Source organism: Dromaius novaehollandiae, chromosome Z, assembly GCF_036370855.1.
Source record: "Dromaius novaehollandiae isolate bDroNov1 chromosome Z, bDroNov1.hap1, whole genome shotgun sequence".
NCBI lineage: Eukaryota > Metazoa > Chordata > Aves > Casuariiformes > Dromaiidae > Dromaius > Dromaius novaehollandiae.
This window is the reverse complement of record NC_088132.1, coordinates 41,642,015-41,663,517: the sequence shown is the minus strand read 5'-3', so window position 1 is coordinate 41,663,517 and position 21,503 is coordinate 41,642,015. Positions and strand designations below refer to the sequence as shown.

At 44.4% G+C, this 21,503-nt stretch overlaps 1 protein-coding gene across 3 annotated transcripts in view; it reads right to left on the bottom strand.

The window, feature by feature from the left end:
- TRIM36 (tripartite motif containing 36) overlaps positions 1–20,221 on the bottom strand; it is a 33,816-nt gene extending 13,595 nt beyond the window's left edge. The window contains exons 1-3 of one of the 3 annotated variants that reach the window (XM_064502795.1): positions 20,102–20,221; positions 9,135–9,369; positions 743–1,086 (exon numbers count right to left, since the gene is read on the bottom strand). In XM_064502795.1, the coding sequence (XP_064358865.1) occupies positions 743–1,086; positions 9,135–9,369; positions 20,102–20,164 (642 nt within the window). In that variant the 5' untranslated portion in view covers positions 20,165–20,221. Of the gene's footprint in view, positions 1–742; positions 1,087–9,134; positions 9,370–10,592; positions 10,812–20,101 lie in introns of those variants that run through there. The other 2 variants (XM_064502796.1, XM_064502797.1) reach the window with 2 other exon arrangements.
- Between the last annotated feature and the right edge of the window lie 1,282 nt (positions 20,222–21,503).

Below are 21,503 nucleotides of genomic sequence, written 5' to 3'. Positions count from 1 at the left end.
CAGGGACATTAAGACCTGCTGCAGTCTTTTGTTAGAGATGGCAGCTGTAACAATTGCCCCTCTCATGTAACTTCAACTCAATAGGGCACAGCCATGTTCTGCATCAGCTTAGCAGCAGAAACAAAGGTAACTAGTTTGCAGTCACTCTGTTTTGCCTGAATGCAGCAGCAGCATGAGAAGTAGAAAACTAGTCATTACTGTTTTCCTCTTCTGCTACAGCTAAGAAATAATGGGGTGTAGTGACAGTGCAGGCTTGAACTCCACCTCCTGCTACTGGCAGATGCTTTGTGTGTGTGGGGGGGGGGGGGGTTGATGCTCTGCTTGAGATCAAGTTCAGGCAAAAAACATCCAAAGGGAACCTGCACAAAGTTGGGGAGGGAAAAGTGTTCTTTTAGTTTACCACACACACATGTCCTGCTTGACCTGACCTTTAGAGAAAAGCACTGCAATTCTAGTTGTTCAAGATCATCAAGTCTCACAAAAGGACAACAAACCACAAATAACACAATCCATTCCTCAAAGTAAAAAAATCCTTTATTCTAGGGTCCCCTTCAAATACATTTTCTATGTACTTGTCAGCTCCAACTACCTCAGCATCCACAAGAACGAAAGCTTATGATTTACTCAATAAGTAACAGCAGAAGTCAATAAAGCAACAATGATTCTAAAAAGCAACTACCGCTGCACAGATGTGTCTACAAGCTATATCCAAATGCTGCACTATATTAAGATATACACTTACCTTGGGTCTGAAGTTGGTGGTTGGTCCTACATACTCATGCTGGGCTTTTACAGTTCCCCAAGGATGGTATACTTTGAAACATTCATTGCAATAGCTTGCACTGCAGTCCATGCAGCTCTTTGTGGATTCTTGAGCTGGAGGTTTGCAGAAATCGCACATAATAGCTGTGGCTGCCCTGGCTGCCTGCCTGTATCTTTCCACAATGGTTTCCAAAGTAAGGTTTCGAAATAAGCCACTGATGCCACGTTCTCCAAGATCAATATCATGCCGACAGCCAGGACAAGGAAACATAGTTGTTCTAGGAGTCAGTGAATTGCGTTTTCTGCCTGTATAGACAGCAAATCCTGGTTTAGTAGGAGCATAAACAGGAGAGTTTTAGATGTTTCAGGAACATAGGAATTTATGAACCAATCCCAAACTATTTTAGCACATCATCCAAACCAATACAATAGTAATTCATATGCATTCTGCCAAGCCAAAGAGAACAGATTTGCCATTACAAAGCACTGTAATGTTTGAGTACAGACACATTACAAACTACACTAAAACTTAATTTGATGTTAAGATGAATTTAACTGTTCCAATTCTATCATCTGCTTCCTGCAATTTCGTTTCTCGCAGCATCACTATGTCAACATCACTACCCTTTTTCTTCAAAGCAGGCCCTGCATAGCCAGACATTTGTAAAAATAATTTCTTTTCTGTTCAGAACGTCTCACCATCTCTGCACAAGGTGTGGAAGAGGACTGCCTAAACTCATGGCAAGTCACTTGGGGCTAGTTACTTTAACTAGTCTGAGGGTTTACACAGGAACAAACTCTTTTCTTTCATAAGCCTAAAACACTCCTATGGCAATTACATAGCACGTAAAGCTTCAAAAGGCACTCCCTTAAGAGAACGCTCTGGAGATCCTCGTCTAGTTTTGGATGCATTCAAGTTGCAGACATTTTTAAACACTAAACATGTACTTCCGGAAACCAATGAGTATTAGGCTGCCCAGATACAGAGTCATGGCTTTGTAACATGTTCAAGCGAAGGATGCTTATTCTCAGAGTGAGAGCAAATAGTTATTCCCAGATGAGTATAGCCAGTTTTGAGCTCCTAGAAGTTTGCTTTGACTGAGACACACTTATCTTGCTTTTCCCAAGAGGAGTCATAAAAACAGCCAGCAAGAGAACCAAAGCAAACTAAATCAGTTAGTCAAAACATGCATGGCTGACTTGGCCTTTCTCCAGCTGAATGGCCTTGATAAAGGAGGATTGTTAACTAAACCTGCACAGAAATCAAAGGGAACCTTATCACTGAGATGAGTAAGTTTGAGAGACTCCCTTACCCTGAGTTAGGGAACCATAGATCTGCATGATTAAACAGAGTAAGCCTATTGCTTTTTGTTTCAGAAAGAGACTGCAGAGAGGTTACATTCCCACCAAATAGCTACGCGAAAATTTCTCCTTCTCTCCAGAATAAAGTCATCCAAGGCTCAAGTAAAGCTGTAAGCTTAAAAAGCCCTTGGAACTTGTTCTGAAATGGCTCTTGTAGACCCAAAAGCTCTTCAGAGCTCAATGCTCTCAAAGCTATGGAACAGGGAGCGCATCCCCCACCTCATTTATGAACTCAAGGGGAACAACAGAGAGGGGTCCTTTGAGCAATTCTGAAGCAGGCTAAGCCAGCATTTACACCTAATATGTATCCTTGCAGTTCCCCATACAAAGAAACTAAAAACCATCCTCCAACTGGAGCACAGTTCTAAAATCCCTTTGAGAGGAGTGCATGCTGCTACAACTAACCAAACTGTAAATGGGGGTATGACTTGGAGTGCATACAGCCACATTCCTGCAGTGCTGAAATCAGTTCTTTACTAGAATGGGAAATTGGTTCTTACCTGTATTCAGTCAGCTCCCCTCCAAAATGAAGGGAAGCATCAACATTTCTGAAGTGTCCTTTGATGCTAGCCAAAAAGACACTTGCTTTACAATGTTCTTCTATGATTGCTACGACCAACAGCTTAAAGCCTCCCTTCCTATCATGCACTTCTCAGCCTCTTTAGAAACACTCCCATAAGGAACTAATTCCTTTACAAATCTTTGAAATGTGTCCCATGATAGTTGTGCATGATTGTCAGCTAAAAAGCCAGAACTAGAGCAGGAATAAGTGTGCACAAGCTGACGGTCTCAAAGTCAGCTATTCTTACTCCTTTCTACAGGTTCTGAGCAGCACAATTAGATCGCATTTACAGAACACAATACTAGTAACCCACATCAACAGTATATAACTCTCTGGCTAAGGGAAGCAGAGATTTTTTTTTTTTTGGTACTTACTTGAAGGGAATTAATAACCCAAACCGCACATCCTGTAATACCTGTAACTTGGCACATACAGCAACACACACATGCAATGCACAGAAACGGCAGTGAAACACAAACCTTGTTTAAAATGTATGCTCCAAGCTAGCACTCTGCACAGAATGGAAAGAGACCTTCTGCACAGGCTTCTACAACGGCCTGAGCAGAAGGATGATTTCACATGCAGTATCATGCAGTCAACAGCTATAAGAAGGGGATGGGGAATACTTACATTTGCTAAAACTAGGAAAATAATGATACAGTGTTGTATGTATGATACTGCCTACAAGCAGTTCACTATAGCAGAAAGCAAGCAATGACAAAGCAAGATAACAAGGAAAAATATGGTGCAGTGGTCAAGTTTAAAAATACAGTCTGAAATTCTTATCCACTAGCATGCTTTTGAAGTCTGGCCCAAGCGGCTCAAATGTGGAATTGGTGTCTGTTTAACTCAAAGATGAGTTTAGCTGCAATCCAATTGAGGCCTTTCATTCTGCCAGTCATGGAACAAAACAAGACTGTAGTGATGAGCCATGCTCTACACATACTGGTGACACTTTGCTTACAGAAGGCAATCCAACACCCAGAAAGTCCCGCATATCTTAAGATGTCTCATCCCTTTTCACTAAACAGTAGTCTAAGAGCTCAGTTTTTTTCTGTTTTAAAACCTGGAAGCGTACTTGCTAAGTTTCTCAGCATACTCTGCCACTTTAATACTTAAAGCATGGAAATATTCTCTTTTTGCCTAGTGAGAATGTTAAAATATTAACATGCAGTAAGAATTAGTCTGCTTATTCTTTACAGGATCTATAAGCTTGTATTTTGAAAAGCAAACACTGTCTGTTGAAATGACAGAGTACTTTGAGCACTGGTTTTTCTATCTTTGTCTGGCTTTCAGTTTGCTAAAATTGAATTTTGCACATATACGAAAAACAAACAAAAAACCCCAAAAGCATTTCAAGTAGCAAAAAATGTGGATTCTGCAGACATATTAGATTAGCAGTTCAGAGAAACTTTGATCCTCCCCAGATTCTCTTTTACACCTTGCCAATTCAGTTTCCAGCAACAAATATTTATTTTGTGAAACACTAGGAGTTATCACAAAAAAACTTCCATTGTGGGCTGTAAACAGAACACTCCCCTTTCAGTGAACACCTCGATCGGTAACTGGAGAACATACTACTGATTATTACTGGCTCAGTAAAAATAGTTAGATTTCTAAGTTTGTTAAAAAAATTAAAAAAAAAATTTTTTTTCCTACTTGGACTCCAAACTCGCAAATATTAGAATACATACAGGTTGTAAAGACTCAAGCCAAAGAGCACCCTTAAGCTAGGCACATCTTATAAATACATCATTTAAACATCCTCTTCCCACAGGGAGATACTAACACTTAAAATGTGGAAAAGTCACCCACCTACAGCTGTGGGTTTGGAAAGGGATAAGACATCTTAAAGATAAAATTGTGTTTTCCAAGTAAACAGTATCACCAGCATTCTGTGATTATGGAAGACATGAATGTTAATTCTGTGAGAGTTTAAACAAAAAAAAAGTTTTTAAAAGTCAACTGGATTCTGATGCATTTAAAAAAAAGAGAGAGAGAGAGTGTGTATACTGCCATCCCCAAACGCAGTTAATACTTGTGAACAGATCTTTAGGAAGAAAGAAAAAAAAATGGAGACAAATTCATAGCTTAAAAAATAATTAAAAGTTAAAAAATGATTTTTAGATAGTTCAAAAATCTGCCCCAAGTCAGGGGTGCTTTCTGTGACCAGGGCAGATAAGTGCAGCTTTATGAGAACTTTAAGGGCCCTACACTATCTTTCTTTATGGCACTTTATTCTCCAGCTGAGGCAATTTAACTTCCACTTCCTGTTAGCTGCTTTGTTCTTCATGTGGTGTGTGAAAATTCAGATCTGTGGTTAGTTCAGTTCATTCCTTTCTTGAAGGATACAGTATTTTTATGGACTGCTCATGTGCCTGCTAATATTATGCCAACAGGAAGGTTAGGTTTTCCCATCTTTGACAGAGCATCACACCTAAAAAGAAACATTTATGATAACATTCAAGAACAAGCCCAAAACAGTGGCGGAGATGCTCAGACTAGCAGACTTTCAGGAATTAAATCTATTTAAAACAAAGAGACACTGGCTATCCTTCAACTTGACTATGTTGGTCAGCATGCTAATCAGGAGAAAAAAAGTGACAGTTTCAAGTATTTAGTTTTCCCTGATACCTGTATGTGCCATACTAAATTGCCAGATCCGGAACTACCGGTCAGATCAGCAAGGTGTGAATTTCAATCCTTTCCTTTTTACTCAGATACAATGAAGGGGACTCAGATCCAATGAAGAACTGATACTGCCTTCAATTTAAAAGTGATATTGCTGACCATGACCTCTAAGTGTTAGAAAAATCAATATAATAACTACATTTCACTGGTAGTAAGAGCAATTTTATTGAAACTTGATTATGTAACGGTTGAAAATTAAAAAGCCAGGGGTTTGTTGCTTTATTTGTTTGTTTTAAAGGGAAGAGATAGCTGATGCATTTGCACCTTTTAAAGTATGGGAATCATGCGTGCGCATGTGAAAAAAATCCAACCTTTAATTCCAGTCCAGTTGACCTTTAAGTCAATTGTAGAACAGAATGAAAAGCTTTCCTAATAGAAGTCTTCTGTACCTTTGCTCACTGCAAAAGCCATTTTGTGGACTTGACCACTGACAAAACACTATATGCTAACCAACAATATTTAACTCGAGATCTAAACACTATACTATCTAGAGCCATACAAGAAGTGAAGCATTTCTACCTCTCCACCCAAAAGACCTCCTCTGCGAGGCTGCGAACAATGAACAGAAAGCTGTTTTTAGAAGTTGAAAAATGAGATATACCATTGGTTTACAATGGCTTAGATGAAGAGCATCAATTGTTTTCTTTCCTGTGGCTGTTAAACTATTGTAAGGCTGAAAGGAAAGGTTGTTTAATTTCCTAACACACAACAATTGTAGTATTAAAGTAGGAAGAAGGGAGAAAGAACAGATGGAGGGAAAAAATATATATAGATAGATAGATATCTATATATATATTTTTCAAACTTATTCCATTTCTCATCATCAATGCCGCACAAGTGTCAACATAACCACATCACATGCCTTTTCTAATTACACTAACATTACAGAAGATCAATTAGCAATAAGAAACACCCTTTATTTTTATTTTATATACAACATAATTTGATCTTTTTTAATCAAAAAAATCATATCATTTCACATACAAAACTGGATTTTTTTTTAACCAAAACCTTAGATTTAACAAGAACATGCACTCCATTTCAACTGAAAAATAAACTGTTCTACCAGTTCCAGCTCTTCTACATTACGACAAACTGTATTTGAAAATGCAAGCTGTGTATGCACAATAATTACAAGATGTGGACCAGCTCTTTCTGGTTTCTCAAGAATTTTAAAGGCCAAAATCATTTAAAATAGCTGGTATCCTCAACAGATGGTACGGATTCCTTAAGAAAATTAAATAAATAAATGAGGAGGATGTCATATGTATTTTCAACTATGAAAATAATGTCCTACAGCAACATGCCCTATACAAACCTGCCAGAAATTCTACTGTTTCACGTGACACATGACTTTGGATGTTTTTCTTTAATATTTTATTACAAATTCCACTCAGGCTACATAATAAATTTATGCATTATATAAAATGTGTAAGGTCTAGTCACAAAAGGAAGTAAGCAAGAGGATGCACAATATAGTTACTGGGGATGCCAGACAAAAATTGTACAAATGTCAGTTGCAATTTAGTTGAACACTGATGGTACCGAATTTTTGAGAGCAAATCTCCCATCCCACATAGCAATGGAGCTGCAATGCCTTCAACTCTGCAAGCAAAGACAGCACAACTTGTATGTCTAACTTCATTCTTTAAAGCTCTCATTTCCATATGCTTTTTATTTTGCAAATTTGAACCATTTGAGATGATAATTTTTCCTACAGTGTGCATCTGCCCAACGCTCTTTTGGGGGAAGGCGGGAAAGCCCAATATTTCCATGTCTCTACATTCTGCTGCTGCTCATCAAACAGGTACAAAGACCTCTAACAAAGCCTTCATCTCCCTCTACTAACAGGTCAGATGAGGAGATAACACACATTACTTCCTATCAGCTTGCTGGGATGGTGGAGAACTACTATGGATTTAAAAATTACAACCCCTGCAATAACTTGAGTGCATAAATCACAAGGGGGAGGAGTCCCAAGAACGAATCTTTGTTGTCTTGTCCTTACCGACATAACAAAGCAGTAACACTAAACCTTGTGAAAAGGGCATCCAACAAGTCTGGTAGAGCTGCAAGTTAAGCTCTTCTAATCTTAATTCTCTAGTCTCCCAAACTACCTGCTCCTCCTCCATACATTGACACTGGAGACATTACAGTGTTTGGTTTCTCATAGTAATTAAATGTCAGTCTCTCAACAAAGCCTCTGTCTCATTCAGCACATGGGTGCTATGGCAGCAAGCAGAGACCATGCAATGTTAGATCTTTATTTGTAGTGGCTGTGGAAAGCAAGCAGGAAGACAGGTTTTGACAGGAGAGAAAGGATTATCTCCTTGCTTAAGCTGCCAAACGCAGCGTGGAGAGGCTGTTCCCCATGCATAGCCTGTCTGATACTCCCACATTTCATAAGCCACAGCTCTCACCGGGAGATCACCCATGGTCTATCCATTACTTCCCAGGCACTCAACCTGGAGGTCTGATGTCCACTTTGCAAAAATATAAAGCGGACAGCTGCAACTGAAATCAGTGAGAGCTTTGGTCAATACACATGAAGGAATGTCAGCACATTATGCTTAATGGGTAAAAAAAAATTAAATGGACTTCTATTTGGGAGGATTCAGTATCCTGGGGCTCTCTTCATTCTAACCTCGCGTGAAACTGAAGTTAGCAAAGGGCCTAGACAATAAGTGAACTGTATGTAGAGCTAAAGAGCAACTGGGGGGCTGTCCATCCCATACCTGAAGAGGGCTGTAATGAAAATAACTGGCCACTCAACTGAGGATTCCCTCATGCCATGTAAGCATCAATCAGCCAAATTAAGGCAAAAGATAACATTTACTTATCAAAGTTATTTGAAAAAAATATTAGTACTAAAGTTAAGAGATGTTTAAGAGAAGATGGTGAAATAAAACATTTGAACTTGGAAAACTGGGGAGGATGAACATTAGGAACACGTGAAATGCAAGATTTAGGATTTGTCTTGCACATGAATGCTTTCCCACAATACTGCAGCACGTGGATGTAAATTGGATAATTATTCCTGAATGAACCCTAAAAGCCAAGATGTGAGGTTTCTTTTAAGTATAGCATGCATGAAATACTTTCCATATATCTGCATAAAAGCTGATCAACTTCTCTGTGGATTAGACAGATAACTGAGTAGAATCAAACTAAGAATCTTTACAGTGTAGTATCACAAAGAGCAATAAGGGCCATAAAGCTAAGTATTCTTTAAAACTTCAAGCAGAGCATGCTGAAAGAGACTGTCACAGTAATCCATCAGAGTTCTTCAACCACGATCATCCTCTACAGAAATAATTTAATGTAAATGTAAGGAAATAGATAGGACAAAACTATTATTTGGAAAGTCTGCAAAGACTCAGAAGGAAGTCATAACTACGGAATTTAGGCTGGCAAAAATCTAAGAGAACAACTTAACAGTACTATGACAGATAATAAAATTGTTGAAATCAACATCTTGATGCATAGGAATAAATAAAAGCAATGGCTACAAACATTTACATGATGCCATAAAGACTAATTTATTCCTACATGAAATAGAGTGCATTGTCCTTAAAATAAAAATATTCCCATTGTTCTTAGTGCAGAATGAACAAGACTCACACTATTCCCAAAGTTATCCATTTAACTACTGATGTCAGGAGTACCAAGAAGACACTTTACCAATGTAGATACCATTCAGTTCAAAACAGTCTAACATACATGAAATTAGAAAAACATGCAAAACTCTGATACGTACCTGATCTACTAATCCTGTCAATTCTATCCATGCTAGGAGAATGGATTCGAATTCGAGGGCTACTCTGATTAGAGGATTCAGAGCCTCCATCGGTGAAAGAGTCTTCGAGTGTGAAGAGAATTTCTTTTACACATTTGTGACAAATACTGTGCTGACAGGGAAGGATCAGCGGATGGGTAAATAGTTCCTTGCATGCTGGGCAGATGAGCTCTCTTTCAATATTCTTTATGGTAACCTTCATGACAGAGGGGGGGAAAACAAGTGTAAGTGCAGAAAACACAAGCCAGCAGGACTTACTGCATTACTGTATGTATATATGCCATTGAACCCCAGCTCTATAGAACAATTGTTCTACACAGTATTAGCTGTTTTGAGGCACAGCTCTGATTAACCCTGCACACAAATCTAAATCGCCATTTCTGAAAGCACTGGCAACACTCATTTCAACTGAAACCATGCAAACTCAGTTCACCTTCAGGTCATGTCTGCATTGCAGGGGAGGAAAAAGGAGGGGAGTAGCCTTAACTCAGGGTAAAAATCTTACTGAAGTGAGAGCAACCATAGTTATTAAAAAGGGGAATCTATAGGTTTAACTCTGCTTGCTTGCTGGTTTTTGTAACAAACCAACCAACTCCCCCCCCCCCCAAGAGCCACACATCGGGCTTTCCTGCAGTGTAAATCACATTTAAGCACTGCAACTGCCTTGACTTCATTAGGCTAATAGTTCTAATCAAGGACCCTTTCTCTTCTTTTTTTGCGCACAAAGAGCAGCCCTCGGATCTCTACAGCACTTCCGACAATTTAATGTGCCTACGGCCATCTGGCATTGAGCTCGGACGCTGGAAAATCCGCTGAGGAAGCCAACGGCAAGCAAACCCTCCGCCAGCACGGGGGTCCCGGCACACGCTCGCCACTCGGGGACGACTCGCCCGGCCTCTGAACGCTCAGCCTGCCACGAAACCACAGCCGGCTTCACCGCCCGCCCGCAGGAGCGGCGGCGTTTCTCGCGTGCTCACGAAGCCCCTTGTTAAGACACAGGGGTCGGGGGCCTCAAAGCTCTTACAAGCAAAGAAAGACAAAACCCCCTCGGAAGTAAAGGGGAAACAACGTCCCCAGCTCCGACGCCCGCCCGCTCCCGGGGCGCCGCGGGGACCGGGCAGGGCCGCCCCGAGGAGGGCGGCGGGAACAAAGGCGCAGCGCCGCCGGGCTGCGCAGCCCCTCCGCGGCGAGCGGCCGCCGCTTACACCCCGGCAGCCGCTGCAGACTTGGGGGGCCCGGCCGTGCCCCTGCCCCCCCGGCGCGGCTGACCGCGCGGACCGGCCACGGCTGCCCCCGCCGCCGGGCTTTGCGCTTCACCGAAGCGGAGGCGCTCAGGCTCGGGAAGGAGCCGCCCGGGCCCCCGCCCCAGCCCGGCGCCAGGTCCCCGGCGCGCTCCCCCGGGCGCCCCCCGGCACTCACAGAGGGCTCCAGCCGGTCGCCCTCCATCCTCGCGCCGCCTGCGCCCGCAGGCTCTGCTGCAGCGGCCGGCGGGGCGGGGCGGAGGTCGGCGAGCTGTCGGCGCTGCCCCGGGGCGGCTGCTCGCCTAGTGCCGCCTGCGCGGGTGGGGCCGCGCGCGGCGCCCAGCGCACAATGGCGGCCGGCCGCGGCACCTAGCAGCCTCGGCGAGCCGCGGGGGGCGGCCACGCCCGCCGGGGCGCGGCACGGCGCGGCGGGCAGCGGGGCGCCGCCTCCCCGCCCCGCCCCGCGCCGCCGGAGCTGTCCAGCGGGGCCGCGGCTCCCGCGCCCCCGGGGTGCGGTGGGGCGGAGCGGAGGGCCCCGCCCCCCTCGGCGCCGCACCGGGCGCGGCCAACAGACCCGCCCCCAACCGCCCCCCAACGGCCGGCGCGGCCCAACGGCCCGCAGGGGGCTGCGCGGCGCGTGTGGCGGTGTAGGTGTGCTCCGGGGGGGGAGGGCTGGGGCACGCGGGGAGCGCAGGAGGCGGGGCGGGGGGGGGCTAGCGCTTCTCGGGAGTTGTACGTCTGAAGGGAGAAATGAGTATTTTTTTTCCAAGTGACGCGACACCCACCAGGAACGTCACTCAGCTAAGCTGGGGGACCGCAGCATGGAGTGTTTAGCACGTCGTACACAGAGTGAAGCGCAGCGCCTGAAGCTGTCCTTTCCAATCAGAAACCCTCGCAGTACGGGGAAATGAAGTATTCAGACTTTGCACTGCCAGTTCACCCGGTGACAGGCATTCACCAGCACATACGGCAGCTGGGTCAAAACACAACCGCTCTCCTCTTCAGCGCAAAACACCGTTTCACCCCACTGCTGCCTGCTGCCCTGGGCCGCAGCGTGTGCTCGTCTTCCAGGCCGCAGGCCCCAGACACCCGCAGCCCCGCTGCTTCCCGGCCCGCTGCCCCACTGCACCTTCCCTGCCAGTGCTTCTTCATCAGACTGTGGCCGCGCGGCCCTGAGGATCACACAAGGCCCTCCCGACGCTGGAGAAATAACCCAAAACGCTCCCTTTCCTAGGACTTCGGCTTAAGTTCCTGTTCCTTACTCTTCACTGCAGAAATAGTTTCTGCTCTCCCATTCAAAATCCCTTTATTACTGCCTTTAATAACAACAACGTCACACATGGCTATCCATCCCTAAAGAGAGTAATGTCATGATATCCAGGACTTGGGAAAGCAAGCTGGGCAGTGGCTATTTTAGGGGCAGAAATGCACCAGGTGAGCCCTCGTGGCTTTTGTGGCAGCTAGACAGGCTGAAAACTAAAGATTATGACAAGCATTTGTGTCTGCCTCTCCATACAACATGTCTGCATGTGAAAAGGGGAGGCAAATATCCTTTTCACCAACAGCCAGAGCAAACGGAAAATACATTAAATCTCTAGCTTCTTCAGATGTTGGGGAAAGTGCAGAAACAATGCTGTCTGCAGTTATGCAGTATTAGGCTAAGGGAGAGAAATCACTTTAGTTAGGAAATTCAAGGTTAAGACATACAGTGTCCTTATATTACACAATGGAAGGAGGTTTAGTTAATTAAAACAGATGGAGTAAGGGACTATGTGAATGATGAAGGGCTGCCAGTTTGACAAAACCTAAATTTGACCTATTTTTACATAGTTATTTAAAAGAATGACATTGGGATAATAAGCTCCTTCTCCCCCTCAAAATTACATTTCAGATGAGTCAATAAAAGAAACATATATGAAAAGTCTAATTTGGTTTTGATCATTATTTACATTTGGGCTTCTGTGACTTGGCCGTGAAATTTGAATGGAAAATTACACTTGGAAATTATGAAGACAGAGGTCATGTTTTTGCATGTCCAGCACTACAAAGAAAAATACATTAGAAGAACTTCTAAGATTATATTTAATGGTACATTTTTACTTTAGAAACCATCCTCTTAAAAATAGAGTAGTAGGCTTGAAATTATCCTGACAATGCCACTAATGCAGAGTCTGTATATTCAAAATGAATCCTGTCACTTGACCAAGTTCCTACAGTGTCCTGCAGTAATAAAAGCATGCAAGGGAGGAAGAACAGGTTGATAAGGACCTGTTTAGTTGTCAGCCTTCCAGCTACACATTGAGTAACGATTTGGATGCCTGTGAATAATTATATTATCAATTAACCTCCTTTATTATCCCTAAGTTTCCTGATTTTTAGGGCGTGTTTTAAAGGATATAATTCTTAATAAGCATAACCCAGCCTTGACTACATTAGCACACTACCCCTTGCTGATCCTGGATGTGACTGATTTGGGGCCACATAAACTACCCACTGCAGACAAGAACAAAGCCTGTTTGGCTCTGCTGCTGCCTTTGATACAGTATGACGAGCTTCGTCTTGGGCAGCTCAGCAAGGGAAACCATGCTTCGCTTTACACCGGAGGTGTAGCTGCCAGCCAAGGCCAATGTTGTCAGTGGGGCCACACCTGGAGCACATGCATCCTTCCCGTCCTCCCACAGTCTGCAGTTGCATCACAGTGTCAGCCACTATCATTGTCAGGACTTGCGAGCGACTGCTTGTTCAATCCCCTAATAGATCATTAAGGTATTAACTTGTTTGCAAGTCTGTTTGCTCCGGCTTCAGGTACTTTAGAGCAGGATTTTAATTACCATCTCCTCCACCACATTAAGATGTGACATGGATAAAAAGGTCTTTGAAGGCCTCCAAAGGGCAAAACTCCCCCTTCTGCACTTGCACCGTTTTACTAGCCTTTTGAGCCAGTCCCACTGCATTTGCAGTGCCAAACTCTGCATTAGCTTTAAACTGTTGAGAGGAAGAAAAGAACAGTTAGGAATCACTGATACATTAAATGACTAAGAGTGCAACCTGCTATCAGAAGAGACTCCTGTTGGTAGCCTCTGCAGAAAGGGTTAGTAAGCACAGCGTGGCCACCAAGGTCAGATCAGCTGGAAAGCTGTTCTACAGAGAATAACTAGGGATCCCTTTTTTACATCAAGAAATACCTGGAAAGTGTCAAGAGAATTCAACTCATCCTGCATAATTTGCTCTTGTCCCCTCAGCAGGTGGGGCTTACTGAGGGAACCAGAGTAGTGCTTTGCAATCCCAAGATCAGCTGCACAGGAGAGAAACTGAAGGACGGTTTTGTTATCCTTATTTTACATCCTACCTGGGGTTAAATGTGCTTGTTAATTTAATCAGGAGTACACAGCAGTCTCCCAAGCACTGATCTGCATTAACTATCAGTACGATTTGAAGAAGGATGAGGCACTGGTTTTTGGTAAGCAATAGAAAGCCTACACTGTTCTGTTATTTGCACTGTGATTGTGATCCTACCGTACAAAGCAACACAGCCCTGTCCCTGCCCTGAACAGCTCAGGGCATTCTGGCAACACCTCTCCTGCCTCCGGTAGTTGCACTCGAGGCCACATTCAAATCCAGAACCAAGTCATTCAAGAGAATTTTATTTACACTGCTTTTCTAGCCAAAGCATGAGTGTGCCAGTTCCCTGCTGGGTCTGCATTTCTCTGATTGCAGTGCTCACTGGCTCACACCAGACTTGCATCAGAGCAGAGCCAATATGTACACAGCATAAATACATATGACATTCGGATTGAAGTGTGAAATTTGTCCTCAGCTAACGTGGCAGCACAGGCACAGTCTCGGGGACCAAGTTACTAGATAGACATTTTTCTCCCTGAGCAATAAATATTTTCAGCCAGGATGGATGCAGTGGGGTTGCAGCCTACAGCTGGCTCTCTAAATCGTCAGTGGTGCAATTTGCTTCTCTACTTAAAGTATTGAACCTTGAAGGTCATTATTTTTCCCAGGCTTTTCTCCATCACACAGGTTGAGATACATATTTAGCTCAGCAGTCAGGCTGGAACTTAGAGTGCCTGAGAGAAATGTGCTTCTTTTGGCTTAGGAGTACAGGCTCATCTTTGTCTTCTTGATAGTTACACTTCAACTGTGTCACTCTGAACAGCCAGCAAGGGCCTACAGCCTTTGGGTGTTTCAAAATACAGAGAAAATGATGATGACTTGAGGTTTTTTGGTCATAAAATAAAAAATATCAAACCCTAATCTGAGGACTTTATCTGCATTCAAACTTGTTAGGTTGCAGTGTGGAAAAGAATCATTATTTTAAAGAGTGCTTGCTTTATCTTTCATGTACAGTCACTGTTGCAACTTTTCTCCATCCCACTGGTGCCACGTTTTACCTGCTGAGGACTCTCAGTAACTGTGTGAGACTAATGCTTAATTATTTTGCATATTGTCCAAGACAAGAATTAGCATTCCTGTGAGGTATGTCGAACATTTGTGAATATTCAGTTTATTTGATGACAGCACCTATAGATCACTGATAAATACTGCTAGTCCAATCACCTGAGATGACAGCTTTAACATGCCTCCTTCCCAAATGCCAAAGAAATAACAGCTCTCTTCTGACTTGTAGACCCTTCAAGGCCTTTGCTCTGTGTTTTCTCTGGTAGCAAGACATTTGCTGGATCCAAATTACCCTTTGATTCTGGTTGTTTATCTACTTTGCAGGAGCAGAGATGTGCTACAGGACCATAACCTTTGCTAGTCTGATGGGTTTGCTAACAAAGCTCTTAGGCTTAGACTGGACAAATTAGGAAGGTCATGTAATCCACTGCTAGAAACAGAGTGCTGAACCAATAACAACTATGCTCACCAAACTGCCAGAATATTAGGATTATGTTCAGCTTTGGGAAGGATTTGTAGCTAGCACACCTCAAAGCAGAAGTCAGTTTAGTACATCCTTACTTTTTCACTTACTGCCATGTCTACACTATTCTGCTTCACATCAAGGACAACCTGGAGAGCAGCAGTTTCAGGGAATCCAAAGAGCAGCTACAAACAACAGCCCAGACAGAAGACACTGCTATTTCGCGCCATCCTTTGTGTTCACTTGCCAAGCAAATGTAAGAATTACCATGAAAAAGCTCCCCAAAAATACATGAAATTCAATAATCCAGCTCTGAACTAAGAGAGAATCACAACTGTAAACAAATATTACTGTTTAAAAGAAACAAAACATAATAGTTATTTTTAAAAGCATTTGAAATGTGAAAGGTTTACATTTTAAAAAAATCTAATTTACAGGAAGCTCAACCACAGATTCAGTTTCTGACACCACATAAGATACAGCATGAAACACAAATAATACACATGTACCGCATAGCGTATTGCTGTTTGGATCCCACTGCCTTCTCTACTTCACTTCCGATTGTAGCTATCCCTGTCCCTAAGGGCAAAGCTGGTACCTCACTCTTGCTGTATCACATCCCTTGCTGTTGTAGACCCTTCAGAAAATCCATCACTGAAATGATGAGGGCATGTATATGCTGTAGAAACACACCTTTGTCACAGACGCTGACTAACTCGGCTAAGTAACTCAGATTAAAAGCGGTGAAGATAAGCAAGTTGTATTTTAATTCTTCCTAGCTGCAAGATTTCAAGCTCAGACTCCTCTGAAACTTGTAACTTAAGCTGTTAGCCCAAATCAAACACGAAGTTACCTTTACGTGCTCTTTTAACCCTAGTCTTTTAACCGAAGTCACCTTTTTGCACAAGTACCCCTCACAATACAGACATAATCTAACACACTTCTGGATACTCTGTAAACAGTAGTAAAGACTGATGTTAAAAGAAGGGATTAGTCTCCTCAAAGGGACCGAACACCGGAACAAGTGTTTTCCCACACATAAGCAAGAAGTATCTAAAGCTTTCTCTTCTGGAAGTCAAGGAGCAGAACTTCAATTCGAGTGAGTCAGGCAGCTCAGAACAACCCACCGACCCCCGCAGCCGCTCGTAAACTTTTACTGTATTTCCTCTTTTCAGTTCCTCTTGTGACTTGGTTTTTACACCACTATGTAGCTCTATCCCTTATCCTCCTCTGAAGAAATGAAAAAAATGCCATTATAAGAGAATTTTACATCAGTCACTGTAAAAAAACAGACAGAAGACAAGGATAGAAAATTGGTGTTTAGTTATCTGTGGGGTCTAGATGGAGAGCTTGCAGAATTTCATATGCTCTTAATTATTTTGAAAAGTTGACATGTTCTCATATGGGGTTTTGGGCTTGTTTTTAAAAGTATCCGTTTCTCAAAATGCGTTTCCTGGAGCACTGTTTTCAAAACTGTTCTTTATGAATCACATGCTTTCAGCTTCTGCAAACCACGCTCAGCAGGAATAGATGATAAAATAAATGAGTGAGGAAATAACAGAAGAGACCAGGGGTTTTATCAAAAAATGGAGTATGCCAAGACCCTCATTTCAACAAAATCAACAGCTAGTGCACATAGTGTCAGTGATGGTAGCCCGTCTCTGAAATTCATACTGTTTTGTATTGGTTCATGGATTTTACTCCTGTTACAGAAAAATACCCCAAAATGTTACTACTACATGGAGACACTGGTATCAATTACACCATCAAACACAAGTATTTATTTACAGCATCTAAAAATTCATTAAAGTTGTTATTAGAAAGGAAGTAGATGCATTTCAATGAAGAAAACATAAGTCTATGAAAATAGAACATAATTTTCAATGGAGTAAGGGAAAATAATTGTGGGGGGTATTTGTGTGTTTGACTATTGCAAAAGAAAATTCACGACAGTGAAGAAGAGGGGGGAAAAGCCCCAAACCATTTCTAGAACATTATGTGATTTTGAGGCAGCTGAATGCCCTTCCTTGCTAAGATTTGAATTGAGACTTGAGAGTCCTGACAGAAGTTCATACGATCTCTTTATGCCTCAGTGCCTCTACTATAAAATGTAGCTAACAGTTAATCTATCTCACAAGGATATTTTGAAGTGCTCAGTGTGACGATTGTGACAGGTGCCTTGGAAGCCTAGAATACCTCAAAGACTATTGTATTGAGCCATAACAGATGTTGTGGACATATGGATTACACAAGGACTATCATATTGGAGCTCTAAGTGTTATATGCATCTTTGTGCTCCAGGTACAATGTGTAAGTTGTGAGTGTGAAACAGAATCACAGGGGAATAATATCACACAGGAATACTAATTAAATCACTAATAAAGATAACAAGTCTGTGGAGCCACATCCTCCGGGGAAAGCAATATACAAAGATTTGCTCTGGTTTGAGAGGCTTGACACAGAAGGCAAGCTATGTGAGAAAACAGCATGACCCCTTTCTATAAAAGAGGTCACCTGCTCAGCCTAAAAGCTGATAAATCAGCTCTGTCATACCTGTTAGGATCCTCTATAGCAGATAGGTGAGTATGTGAGTCTCAAGTATTGTTATTACATTCTGTTTCTCTAGTAGGAGTTCACTGTTCTGTGACAGCTAGACATTTACCAGTCTATGGATTCAGAGTATGTTAATGCTCTCAGGCTTTGCTGAAACAGCTTTATTGATTTAAGAGTACGGGAAGGGGAAAATGAGGCTAATGAGACCTCTAAGCGGTAACACCCTGCCCCTAAGCAAATACAGTTTACCAAGCAGGACAGTCCTTTTGTTGGCATGGTTTATGTCACTTGAAAAAGCAGCTTAATTATCCCAGCAGAATTACCATTCTGCTGGTCCGAGCTGCTCTCTCCTGTAGCAGGCATTGCCAGTACAGTTGGGTAGTCTGGGCTGGGTAGACTAAATCTCCACTACTGTCTCTGGGAAAGCAGAACTGCAGGTGGTGTATTAAACTCAAAGCTCCTGGATAACATCAATAAATTACAAAGGGGCTGCAATCTAAAACCCCACTCTGAAGGGAAATAAATGCAAAAGGAAAAGCAGAGTGAGAGGTCTGAAGAGCTGGCCCTTGAAGAGTCTCAAATAGAGTGACAACCTCTCCAAAACAGTCTGCTAAGAGCACAGCACAGCTACTGCTCCTATTTTCCTCAGGTTCATCAAGTGTCTCTTGAGATGGGACTTGGCAACTGTGATGTTCTGTGTATAAAGAACAGCACTGTTTGTAATAAATATGCATATTTCACTCGAAAGTGCTAACTCAGTTGTCTACTGAAGCATATGCTCTTGCAGAGGGAAGTCTAATTCGAGTTACCAGCACAGACTGTTTAACTGTGAGAGACAGCACAGAATATCATCCCCCTTCACGGGGAAATCACAGGCAAAAGGGGATCTTCGCCTGAAGCCTTTATGACTACGTGTATTGTGTAAAGTGACTGTGACAGAAACAAGATTTGGCCATCCAAATTGTCCTTTGGAGCTGCAGGCATGACTATTCCCCAGCAAGGAGAAGCAGAAAACCGCCCAGGAAAGATGTCTCTCACTCCACACATTCATTCAACCCATTTAGGAGAGGGAGTGGGAAGCAATGGTGGGTGAACTGGAACTGCAATTTGAACGCAGTCTCTGGAAACGATCTAGAATGACTCTGCCTTCAGAACAGAAACAGCGTCTTCCAAATAAGCCTTTTATATACTGCGCTTATTTTTAAATTCAAAAATGCCATGTATTTCAGGCTTTTTAAAATCCATCACAGCAAAGTCTTCGGTGGGGGGAGAAAAGCTCCACATTTTTGACATGTATCAGCAGCTCTGAATATATGAGAAGTTGGATTTTTTTTCCCCTTGTTTTAACAAATGCACACACTACCATTTCCCCCCAAATATTTGCAAACTCTGAATCATTTCCTGTGGGTGACACTTTCACTCCAGCATTGTCTGCAGCCACACCAACTACGGATAATGGAAAAAGCACCAAGTAACCCGTTGGCATGGATACTGCCTACATTAGCACACTGTATCCACAAACTAGCAGAAGGACAAACTGTCATTTATGGCACGGAAAGCTGCAAAACTGACAGATGTCTAACCGTTTCAGACTGAGTAACACTCCACATTTGTGGGGTTTGTTTGGGTTTTTTCTTTTTACTCTTTCATCTGATGGCCTCGGAAGTGTGCCACAAACATCATGCAAGTCTCCCAGATACATCAATCTTAAGGATGAGTTAAAAGAAATGACAGAGGAAATTTGAAATGGTTAAAAATAGAGGGCCGGAGGTGCCGTCTCCTGCTGCGGCGAGCGACCCCTTCTCCCAGACACGTCTCGGACAGCCCCGCGCTCCCTCCCAAGACGCCGCTGGCCTTGGCGCGCTCCCGCCGAAGGGGCACGCCGGTGCCAAACCCCGGGCTCCCAGCACGCTCCTGTCGCTCCAGCACGGCACCCACCTCCCGGCCACCCGCCTCGCGGCTCAGGGCGCCGCTCCCCAGCTGCCTTCAGCCACAACCCGGGGCCCTGGCGCTCCTGGCCAGGCTCAACGGCCGAGGGCCGCCGCGGCGGGGCAGGGGCGCGCGCGGTAACGGCCGCTCCGCGCCCGCTCGAGCGCACCTGTGGCCATCAGGCCGCGCACGCCCGCGGCACGCGCCCCGCCCCGCCCCGCCCGGGGACCCCGCCCGGCCCCGGGGACCCCCGGCCGCGGCCCCCGCGTTCCGCCCGGCCGCCAGGAGCCGGCGTGGCGCGCGGGGGGCGGCGGCGGCGGCGGCGGCGGCCCCACCTTGCCTCGCTCCAGCAGGTCCATGATGTAGCCGAAGCGGCTCCCGTCGGCTGCCGCGGACATGGCGGGCGGGCGGGGCGGCAGGGAGCGGCGTCGCCGCGCGGAGCCGCCGGCCGTGTGGCCGCGGGGCGGGCGGCGGGGCGCCCGAGGCGGCCGCGCTGTGAAAATTTCATGAGGGGCGGCGGGCTCGGGAGGCGCGGCCCCGCCGTGCGCGGCTCCCTCCGCCCGCCGCGCCCGGAGCAGGGGGAGGGCGGCGGGGCTCCGCTCCCAGCGCCGCTGCCAGCGAGCGGGCGGGTAACGGACCTGTGCCGACACCGATCCGCCCGCTAATGTAACGTGTTCCCTGCCGTCACTGTGTACATAAATATGTAAATATAAAATATGTTAAATATATATATTAAATAAATAAATAGATATATATATGGGGCTTTGGCTGGTCCACGGCCCGAGCAGCCAAGGTGTCCGCTGGGACAGGCAGGGCTGTTGGGGTAAGCAATCGTCAGCCCTCACCAGTCCGTAAGCGCTTAAATGCTCTCCAGGGTGTTCGAGAGGGGTCGTGTTGGGGTGTTTTCCTCGCATTTGCTCACCTCGCAGAGGCTACTCTTGGGACCGTGGAGGCACGCAGCCCGCAGGCTGAAAACCTCTCACCTAGCAGCCATACAGGCTTCAGGGTGGGCTGGCCGTCAGAGTACACCTCAAGATACCCAGAAATACCATGCTGCCTACTGGGATGCCACAGCTGCTTGTGCTAGGTTAAAGCTCGCGGGCTGCTCATACTCGCAGTCTTGCCAAATCGAAGTATTACTATGTAAATATACCCTCAATCTTCGCTGGATCCTATGGCATGGCCATGAGTTGCATTTAAATGCTGACACAAAAAGTGCTTTTGAAAAACCTTTGGGGCTGATCCTGCAGCTGGATCTGCTGAAGTAGGCAGTACCAAGGGAGACATGCCTCTCTTCAAAAAGAGGGACCTCAAAGCACAGCTCAAAATGGGATGTATGCATAATGCATCTGTCCAAAGGCACCGTGTTTTTCTTAAATTCCAAGCTTTTGTTTAGATGAAAGAGTGTGTAAGCACCTCTATAGAGAATAGCATCTACTGATGTACATAACTGAGAGGATGAGCTGTGTGGTTGTGTTTGCACTTGGTTCACAGTGTATTTGTAGGGTAACTCAGGAGGAAAACTTCTATCATCTATTTTGCTGTATCCCAGAACTTGATACTACCACTCAAGGTGAGATGGAGGCAATGTCTCTCCACCTATAACTGAGGCAGAAAAACAGATCCTGGCAACTGGAGTACTCCGGGATGGGTGAGTTGCTGCTTGAGGCAGGCAAGCTGCAGGACTTACAGCTGGTACGACGGCCAGTTGCAGGGAGAGACACTGCAAAACCACCC